Source organism: Saprolegnia parasitica, assembly GCF_000151545.1.
Source record: "Saprolegnia parasitica CBS 223.65 unplaced genomic scaffold supercont2.348, whole genome shotgun sequence".
In the NCBI taxonomy this organism is placed as follows: domain Eukaryota; phylum Oomycota; class Saprolegniomycetes; order Saprolegniales; family Saprolegniaceae; genus Saprolegnia; species Saprolegnia parasitica.
Genome location: NW_012156742.1, coordinates 1 through 10,702, shown reverse-complemented (window position 1 = coordinate 10,702; position 10,702 = coordinate 1). Strand labels below are relative to the sequence as shown.

General features: G+C 57.3%; 2 protein-coding genes across 2 annotated transcripts; both read left to right on the top strand.

The window, feature by feature from the left end:
- Nucleotides 1-890: 890 nt before the first annotated feature.
- SPRG_16680 (hypothetical protein) lies at nt 891-3,731 on the top strand (the record flags this gene model as incomplete). Its single annotated transcript, XM_012355982.1, has 3 exons — nt 891-1,670; nt 1,709-2,061; nt 2,192-3,731. 3 exons carry the CDS (start codon nt 891-893, stop codon nt 3,729-3,731), a joined length of 2,673 nt encoding a protein of 890 aa, XP_012211372.1.
- A 512-nt stretch (nt 3,732-4,243) lies between these two features.
- Nucleotides 4,244-7,171, top strand: SPRG_16679 (hypothetical protein; the record flags this gene model as incomplete). The annotated part of the gene is made up of 4 exons (XM_012355981.1): nt 4,244-4,361; nt 4,405-5,520; nt 5,581-6,736; nt 6,803-7,171. 4 exons carry the CDS (start codon nt 4,244-4,246, stop codon nt 7,074-7,076), a joined length of 2,664 nt encoding a protein of 887 aa, XP_012211371.1. The 3' UTR covers nt 7,077-7,171.
- Between the last annotated feature and the right edge of the window lie 3,531 nt (nt 7,172-10,702).

Genomic DNA, 10,702 nt, shown 5'->3' with positions numbered 1-10,702 from the left:
TCGGATGCTGTTAAAATCAAGGAGCTTTCGCTTTATGGCTTACAAACCAGATGGTATTTTAATAGCGCCACGTTGACCACCCTCAACATTGATTGTAAGAGGTGTATCCGGAAAACGGCGGAAGCGTCAACTTCAACCTCTGTGCGAGATTGCCTTTTGGGATCTGGTTCACGTTTCTCGTCGAAAGCGTAGGCTGTGCTAACGCCGGGCTTCGGTACGAGGAGACATCACACAGACCAGATATGCAACCAGACCCAGACAGAGCGCCCCTTCCCACACGCACGCAGCACCCAATTGAGTGACTAGAGCAGCACGCCTTCTATGTGCAAGAGTTGGTTGGCGCCACCCAGTGGGCCTTCCAAGTACTGTACGAATCGTGCTTCATGTGGCTGGCATTGTCACACGCTATCAGATGCAGGGTCCGACACAGCACTACCAAGCCATAGTGCTGGACGTTGGGACGAGCTGCAGCCCAAATATGCCCAAGGAAGCTCTGTTACGACTGCCTTGTCGCTCTTTCTACGGTTTCTAGTTGAAGCAATTGGAGCCAAAGATTGGAGCAACGCGAAAAGCAACGCAAGTATTGACTCGGTGGAGTCTTTCGCAATGCCACGTGCATCAATCGCAACCATATCAAGCGATGGCATCGCAGCGCCTGCGTCGCTGGTCATTGCATCAGAGACGCATTTGACGCTTGGTTGTGTAGTACCGGTACATTGCTTCGGCTTGTGCCAAACCGTCGATCCACGCTCTATATAAATTTGTACGTACCGGTATATGTGGAGGTTTTGGACCCCCATTACCGGGTATACGGTTGAACCGGTAGGCGTGCACCGTATATATTTATATCCGGAAACGGATAGCGGACGCAGAGTTTGCACTTTGGCGCCATGCCGAACCCAGCGATTGCCGCGTACGAAGCCGCATACGATGTGCTCCAAGAGCCGAGCGCATTCGCCGCCACGAGCTCACTTCCGCACCTGCCACCGGTGCTCTTCCGACTCGCGGGCGTGGACGAGCCGGTCTCGTGGCCGCTCAGCAACGCGCAGGCAGCGCAGATCGCTGCGCTCTACCCCAACAAGCTCATCTCTGCGGCCAACATCCACCTCAATGAGCGATATGCCGACAACTATAACCGCATGCTTGACGAAGTCAGCGACGCCTGTCTTCCGCACTTGGTGCCATCGCATGACACGTCCATGGAGCTCTCGCACATGGTTGTGGACGACGTCGGCGACGCCGACCTCTTTCGCTTGCAGCCTTCAAACGATGACGTAGTCAACGCGACTACGTTTGGTGTGCTCATCGTGCTGCTTCCATCGGCGCATACCGGCGGCGTCCTCACGTTCACGTACGGCAACCACTCGAAAACGTTTGATGATGACGAGTCGCTTGTCGAAACGCCACTTGCCGCTGCCTTTCTTACGACGACAATCTCGTCAGCGCCCATCACAGCTGGGCGTCACATGGCGCTTGTCTACCGCTTGTACTACGGCCACGTAGACGGGCCGATGCGCATGAAGCCGAACGTGCAAGACGCGGCGGTCGCGGCCTTTCGAGCCGTCGGGCAGTCGACGACGCAAGAGGGCCATCGCCTTGGACTGGAGCTCGAAGTGCCGCGTCAGTACACATTGAATTTGGACGAGCTCACGCTCTGGCAAAAGGGGATTGTGAACGCGCCGGCAACTTTGACGTTTGCCTGGCAAAGCTCTACACGTTTGGAAAAAGCTATATCGTGGAGATTCTGCCATTGTGTGACATCCCCGAACTCGTTTTGGACGGTGTGTTGGGCCAGATGCCCCATGGTTTTCTGCAAATGCCGCCATTGACGTCCAATGCGTTTGAGTGCCCAAGCTTTGCGCTCGTCTTTTGGCCCAAGCACTATCGCGTGTGCTGGGTCGACATTGACGGCGCCTTGGACGTTGTCATGCTGCGACTGGAGCGCGGCGACGACCGGGACGACGGGTATCTCGGCCTCTTTGACACGCGGGAGCTCGTGCTCGGTGCGATGCCATACTTTGGCGTCACCCGCTCATCGCTGGTCAAGGCCAAGTCGTGCGAGTCGGTGGATATGCCCCTGAAAGCAAAGCAACCATCACCCCTCAAGAGATTAAGTGGCGCTCAATGACGTGGCGCTCTCGGCGGCTTTCTTCGATGCGATCGCGATTGGCGATGAGGTATTCTTGACCAGACTCGCGCCCGTCGTCCATGCACTCTTGACCAAGCATGGCTGGGAGCCGCTGCAGGCGTCGATGCTTCGGCTTGTCCAGCGCTGGGTCCAGACACATCCAATTAGTACGCTGCAGCTGCTCACAAGCTTGGTCGGCCTCGACACTGAGTCGTGTGTGTGCTTGCCACTGCGTCAGCCGTTTGAGGCCGAGCTCTTCAAGCGCTGCTACGATGTGGTGCTGTCAACGCCCGACCTCTTTATTGAAGAGGTGGGTGAAGAGGATTGTGGCTGGAAGGTTGTCAAGGGTCTCTTCTTGCTCGAGCACTACGTGAAAAAAATGGCGCCGCAGCTCCAAAACGCTAACTACGCGAGCCAACGTCTGCCATTGAGTCTCGTGCCAGCCATCGATGGGTTCCTCTTTGCACACCCGTCGGTCGAGAGCGTGCTGTGGTCCTCGGCTGAGTTGTGCCAAGAGTACGCTTGGTTGTACCCGCTTGACGACATTGGCGTCGGCCTTGCGTCGGCCGTGCGCTGCCAACCGTTGCTGTCACTACCACCCACCGTGATCGACATGGTCCTCGCAGCCATGCGCAAGCCCAGGTCAGTGTGTCATATGGCCAACATGGCTGGCCGCCAAGCCGACATTGCCCCTGCGGTGCTCGTCGCGGCGAGCCTCTCGCAGCGTCTTGATGCAGCGCTCTTTGCTCGCTTTGTGGACATATATGGTCTTCAACTGCTCCCGATCGTTGCCTCGATCGCCTCTCAGCTTCCGAATGATGCGATCTTGTGCCCGCTCGTCGTTACGTACATTGACAGCTCGGTAGACACGCTCGTCGACGAGTCCAAGTGGCCCGAGCCGCTCCGCATGTGGATCGATAGTATCGATCTCAAAGTAACGAGCAAGTATCACGTCAACGCCGTTGTCCACGCGCTGCAGCTTTTGCAGCGGTATGCACCGCGCACTGTCCTTGGGTACGCGACACGATGGCTGGCGCTGCTCCCAACGACACTTGGAACGATCCATGACCGGCTATTGCCGATTCTGAGTCGCCTCGATCGCAGTAGCTGCGTCTATTCGCTGCTTGCGACGGCCATCGTTGATCGCTTCGCCACGGTGCCAGTGCCGCTACCGCCGCCGACCCTCGACCCACAGCATTGCGTCCAGTGCAGCGTAGCCCATTTGTTTGTCACAATCGTTCAGGAGCGCGATATGACATGGTACACGGGAACAGACAGGGTCTGCACGAGCCTCGTCCGCGCCGTAGAAGCAGACGCGACGCGGCTTCGTATCACCCAAAGCCAAGCACAGTCCACCCACGCTTCCGGCGCCCATTACCGCCTTCAGAAGGTGCCACAACATGGTCAAATCTCCGAGCCCGAGTGGTACGATCGCAAGAAGCAGATGCGGCAGTATGCCACCGTCAAGGCCGTCGTCGAGACCTTATCCAGTCAATGTGGTGACGCAACATCCGAGGAACCGGCAGCGCCGGCTGCAAAGCGAGCGCGGCGGTCCCAAGTCGTCCATCTTCCCTTTGACGCCATCGATAATGAAATCTATTGATTGATATTGAATGGTGGGGATGGTGTGACCGCCAGACGATATCTGCACAGCAGCCTTCTTGGGCCACATGTAGCGACCCTCTGGCGCACGACGGTACCTATCTTGTCTCGGTTTCCTTTCTCGCTACTTGGCCGCGAGAAAGAGATAAGTAACAAACAGCGAAGTCTTGGGAGGAACAGCTCAACCTACGTCGCACTGTGTACAGTGCCAGTGCAGCGCCCAATATGTTGTCGCTACAGGTAGTGTATGTAATACCTATCGAGTTTGCTAAATGGCGATCCGAGCACAAAGACAGTGAGTGCAGAGAACCAATACCCGGTACATGGCGATGCCACGTCATATTGCACAATATCTTTTTGAGATACCAATAAATTTAAATTGCAATACTACATAACAATATTTTGATATTGCGCAACGCTCCGTGCCATTGACCAACACCACGACGGCCGGTTACGCGCCAAAAACAAACTTGGCCACGTGGGTTTCGCGTGGCAGAGTTCGTTTTTGGTGCGATGTCCAACCCGGCGATCGCCGCGTACGAAGCGGCGTTCAAGTTGCTCAAGGAGCCGAGCGCGTTCGTCACCAAGGGCGCGCACCCGCATCCGGCGCCGGTGCTCTTCCACCTCACGGGTGGACGAGCCGGTCTCGTGGCCGCTCTGTGCCGCGCAGGCAGCGCAGATCGCCGCGCTCTACCCCAACAAGGTTATTTCCGAGTCCGACATCCTCTTTGAAGAGCGATACCTCGACGATCATGACCAAATGCTCTGCGAAATCAACCGCGTCAGTCTTCCGCACTTGGGGCCATCGAATGGCGCGTTCATGGATCTCTCGCACATGGTTGTGGACGACGTCGGCGACGCCGACCTCTTTCGCTTGCAGCCGTCCGAAGACGACGAGGCCAACGCGACTACGTTTGGTGTGCTCATCGTGCTGCTTCCATCCGTGCACACGGGCGGCGTCATCACGTTCACGTACGGCAACCACTCGGAAACGTTTGATGAAGACACGTCGCTTCTCGAGACATCGTTTGCCGCCGCGTTTCTTACGACGACGATCACGTCCGCACCCATCACGTCTGGGCGCCGTGTCGCACTTGTCTACCGCTTGTACTACGGCCATGTGAAAACGCCGATGCGCATGGAGCCGAATGTGCAAGACGCGGCTGTCGCAGCCTTTCAAGAGCTTGGGCAGTCGACGACGCATGGGGTCCAGCGACTCGGACTGGAGCTCGAGGTGGCACACCACCCTCTCTCGTTCGAACACTTTACGTACGCGGAGCTGGGATTTGTGAACGTGCTTCTCGCCGCCGGCAACTTTGACGTCGGGGTTGCGAGGCTCGACGCGTTCAAGAAGGGCGAAGTCATGACGTTCCTGCCACATCCCGCGTGCAACATCCCGGACGCTGTCGTTGACGGTGTGATTGGTCATACGCTTCAAGGCTTTTTGCACAAGCCGCCGCCAAGTTCCGATGCGTTCGAGTGTCCGTCCTTTGTGCTCGTGTTTTGGCCCACGCGCCACCGTGTCTGCATTGTCGACGTCGTCGGCGTTTTGGACTTTCTCATGCGCCGACGTGCGCGCGGCAACGACAACGACGACGGGTACCTCGGCATCTCGGAGACGCGCGAGCTTCTACTGGGTGTGATGCCGTTCTTTGGCGCTCATGGGCCAACGCTGGCCAAGACCAAGCGCATGTCGCCTGAAGAGGAGATTTACATGCTGATGCACAAGAAAGATCTGCCTCGCAACTTGTCGCTTCTTGAAAAGATGCAGCGGCTCTTGACGGCGCTCGGTGACGTGGCAGTCTCGGCCACTTTCATCGACACCATCACGATGGGAATCGGTCGCTTAGTGGACGATATCGCACCAGTCGTCCATGACCTCTTGACCAAGCATGGCTGGGAGGCCCTGCAGTCGTCGATGCTTCGGCTCGTCCAGCGCTGGATCGAGACCGACCCCGACGCCACGATGCAGCTGCTCATGAGCTTGGCTGGTCTCAATACCGAGTCGTCCGTGTGTCCACCGCTGTCTCAACCGTTTGAGGCCGAGCTCTTCAAGCGCTGCTACGACGTCGTGCTCGCAAAGCCCGGTCTCTTTACCGAGACAAAGGGTATGCTGCCCCGTGGCCCTACCTCTGTCAAGGGCCTCTTCTTGCTCGAGCACTACTTGACGACGACAGCGGCGCAGCTCCAAGACGCCCACTACGCGAGCCAACGTCTGCCTTTGAGTCTCGTGCCGGCCATCGACGCCTTCCTCTTTGCCTACCCATCCCTCGACAGCTTGTTCTGCTCCTCGGCCGAGTGGCACCCGCTCAAGGACCTTGCCGTCGGGCTGGCGTCGGCCGTGCGCTGCCAACCGTCGCTGCCGCTACCGTCGGCCATCATTGACAAGGTCCTCGCAGCCATGCAAGCACCCATGACGCCGCACGCCAGGGCCGTCATGGCGTCCCAACAAGCCGAAATTGCCGCCGCGGTGCTCGTCTTGGCAAGTCTCTCGCAGCGTCTTGACGCAGCACTCTTTGACATTTTGGTGCACATTTATGGGCCTCGACTGCTCCCGATCGTGGCCTCGATCGCCTCTCAGCTGCCAGACGACGCAATTGTAAAGCAACTCGTCGTTTCTTACATCGACGCTTCGGTGGGCACGCTCGTCGACGAGTCGTCGTATCCCGAGCCGTTCAACAGTCGAACGTACACCGGTCGGTACATGGAAGAAACGTACAAGTTTGGCGCCGACATCTTTGTCGGCGCGGCAGAGCTTTTGCTTCGCTTTGCGCCGGACACGGCCCTTGCGTTTGCTTCCAAATGGCTGCAATTGCTGCCGACGACGCTCGACGACCTCCATGACCGACTTGTGCCGGTGGTGCCGCGCCTCGACCGCACCAGCTCCGTCTTTCGTCTGCTCTTCTCGGCGATGATCGATCGCTTTGTCGCAGTGTCAGAGCTACTCAACATCGTCAACTTGGCCGCGCCATCGCCACGACATCTCGACCCCGACCATTGCAACCAGTGCCTACATGCGGAATATTTTTTGGCGCAACCAGACATGGCCACAATGAAGCTATATCGAAGCAGGCCCGACGTCTGCGTCGACCTCGCTCGGGTTGTCGACGCGAACGCCACGCGGCTCTGTTTCGTGACCGGCGACGACGGCAAGTGCCGCCTCGAGAAGGTGCGCCAGCCCAATCAAGTGTCGCCGACCGAGTGGGACGTGCACCACGCCAAGATGAAGATCCATGCGCGCATCGCGGCGTGCATTGCGAGTTTGACAAGCACCGTGGGTGGTGAGCCAGAGGATGCATCGAACGAGTCGACGGAGCCACCGGCCAAGCGCGTGCGGCGGTCGTAAGCCATCCATCATAACGTCTAGCTAGCCCACTGGTAACATTTTTTACTCAGGAGTAGCGCCGGGAGTCCGATAATCAAACAAATGTCCAAGTTGGGGGTGGTACAGTGTATGACCGCGAGGACTATTGTACTGTGCAAGTAGCGCATGAGCCACGTGGCCACGCTACAATCCATGTGCGATCCACAGCCTCAGGACAGACCCCGGAAGTCGCCTCAGCGACGCATGAGCCCAGCCGCGCGCTTCTGCCTCCAAGCGCCCTGGTTATGTTGGCATAAACTTCCCACAGGCATGCGCCCCCTAAAGACGGCCATTCCTGCCCAATACGCTCGTCGCCTCCTGCACTATTCCCGCTCATGTCATCACCAAGGCATCAGTGGCACGTGCGGTGGTCGAGCAGAAGCGACTCGTGCTTGCTATGCGAGGGCGCGCCAACGGACTGTGCTGGGAGCTGGCGTCTTGTGGCCTCCATCCCAGCAGCGACACCGGCGGCGGCGTTGCGCCGACCGCTTGGCCTGGATCAGGGGTCGCAGCTTGGGAAATTGTGTACAACATGTCATGTCTTGCTCGTTGCAGCGCGCTAGCCGTGATGCGACAAGGACAGAACCATATATTCTCATCGCGGCCGCCATGATGTCGACAGGCACTGCTACGCCATCATGATGCGGGTCGTTGTGCAGCCCTTCTACTACACCATAGTGCGCTCCCGTTCGTTTGCACCGAGAGGTACCGGTAGTGAGTTACTTTTGCCAAGGGTGCGTACATAAAACCCTGATTTTGCAACCCGAACTGCACCCGACATGTTGGCACCCGAGCAAAGCGCCCGAAAAACGAACCGGATTTCGTGCTCCCAGCTGAAAAATACCAAGCCCACCAGCGCCTCCAAGCACTTGCAGCCGAGGCAAAGCAGGAGGCGAGTCAGCGACGAAGCCGACCGAGCTCGAGTCGACGCCTTCACGCCGGAGCTTCGCCTCCAACGTACAAAGGAGTTCATGGTGATCCGTTCAACCGTCGGGAGCTCTCTGGTCTGTACAGCGATGCAGCGTACAAGTTTAGCGCCAACGTCTTTGTTAGCTCGTTGCAGCACTTTGCGCCCGACACTGCGTTTGCGACACGGCGACTGCAATTGCAATGACGCTCAAAACAGTTCCCGACCGGATAGCACCAGGTGTAGCGCTGCACAAGCAACTGCTTCTCAGGGCGATCGTCGATCGAATTGCTGTCGCGCAAGCCTTTTTCGATGCCATCGACGCTGCACGGTCATTGCACCTGGATCTCGATCTCGACCATGAACCATGCCACGAGTGCCATGGGCTCGTGCAGCAAGCATGCAAGATCACCGAGACGTTGTCCATTGCAACAACGATGATGCCTGCAGACAGTCCAAGCCAGCACGCATCAGTGCACTCGATACGGGGCTCGATTGACCAGTCCAAGGAATTCAACCACACGCGCCAAGAAACCACAGAGTTCAGTAGATTATGCAGGCTTAGTAGAAAGTGATAAGAGATTAGAGGAAACAAAGGACTTCTCATAACACCAGCGTCCGCTCACACCGTCTTGGAATAGCAACGGTGGACGTTCATCAAGAGCCAGCAACTCAAAACTCAATTCGAGTTTCTGGCCGACATCCCGAGTCAACGGACGTGGTCACATACGATCATCAAAGTCATTTGTGATGTCAACTTTGAAAACAAAGTAAAACAGAACTGTACTAGAGAATTTGATCCTGTATTTCGGGCGCAGACGACCGGCTCATCACCGATCCAAGAAATGCGCCGGACCGACGGGACGGTTGTGGTGTCGATGGACGACATCCACGACGTGTTCCACCACAAGTGGTCGACGGTGATGCGCTCCGACGACTTTCGAGACCCCGGCGATACCCGTCGCCGCGCTTTCTTGAGCCAAGTCGCGCGAGAACTTACGCAGGAGGACCGCGACCTCTTGGACTTACCGATCAGTGTCAAGGACATTGAGTCCTCGATTCGTACCATGGCACCGGACAAGGCTCCCGGGCTGGACGGGTTTCCGGCGGCGTTTTACCAACTGGACCCGCCGACTTTTGCCTCGATCTTGCACATTGTCTTCATGTCTCAACTGGAACGTGGGGAGCTCCTCGAACTCCAACGAACGTCGGCGGTCGCGCTTCTCCCAAAGGGTGGTGATGCTTCCGACCCCGGCAACTACCGGCCCATCTCTTTGATACCGGTGGAGACGAAAATTATCTCGCGGGTCCTCAGTCATCGTCTCGGTGGGCTGCTACCGAAGCTGGTCCACGAAGACCAGCAAGGCTTTGTCTCAGGCCGCAATATTCATGACCACGTGGTCTATCTCCAAGAGCTGCAGCATCACTGCACACGAAAGAACGAAGATGGGTTTGCCACGTTCCTCGATTTTGAGAAGGCGTACGACCGCGTGGACTGGACATACTTGGAGCAGGTGCTCCTACGCTTCAATATTGGCCCCACGTTTTTGCGGTGGTTTCGTCTCCTCTACAACAAACCTGTGGCCAAGCTCATTGTCAACAACAAGCTCGGCAAGCCGATCTACACGAACCGGGGGGTCAAACAAGGCGATCCACTCTCTTCGCTTCTCTTTGTATTAGCTATCGAGCCACTTGCCGAGCATTTACGTCGGCAACCATGGTTTGGTCTTCGTCTGTCGCCGACTTTATCGGTGACCTCGATGCTTTTTGCCGACGATTGCACTTTACTCACCGGCTCTGAGGCCGAAACCAACGCCCAATTGGGTGTAGTGGCCAATTACTGCGCCGTCTCGGGCGCTCGGTTGAACGTCGCCAAGTGCAAGGTGCTGGCATTGAACCAGAACCGTCCTCCTCCAACATGGACCACTCTGTCGGTCGTCGCCACGGGGGTGCCAGTGCGGTACCTAGGAGTCCAGTTTGGCCACAAGCTCTCGGAATCGTTCCACGACGATCTGCTCGTTCGGATCGTCCAATCGAGCTTGCTCAAGTGGGGGAAACGCGGTCGCACGCTCATTGGACGTACCCTCGTGGTGCAATCCAAGGTGCTCTCTCAGATATGGTACCACACGGTGGTGACACCGCTGTCCAAAAAGGCAGTCACCACAATACAGCGTATGATTCGCGTCTACATCCTTGGCGCCAAGTACAAGCCGAATGAGAAACACCACAGCCTGCTCGAGCAAGGGCTGCAATATGACAAATGGCTGGGCCTGGGTCTTCCGCACGTCCAGTCGCACATCCAAGCACAACGTGTACGACGACTACAACGAGTCTTCGACCCCAGACCGGCACCGTGGAAGACGCTGGTCCTCCAGACCTTTGATGACGTCATGCCAGGACTATTACGACCGCACACCGATGACATTTTGTGGCACCGACCCGGGTCGCGCGGGAAATGGCTGTCTCACGCACATTTGTCCAAGTTGACAGCCGACATGTGGAACACATGGTCACGTCTACCATGGAATGTCCGGGCACCATGTACCACGGACGCAATTCAACTACTTCAAGCACCGGTGTGGTTCAACGACCATCCGCTCTTTCGGGTGACTATCGGGACGGAGAAGAAAGTGCTGGCCCGAACGTGGCCACACAAATTCAAGGAGTGGTTCCGACATTTCACGGACCACGGCTTCCACAG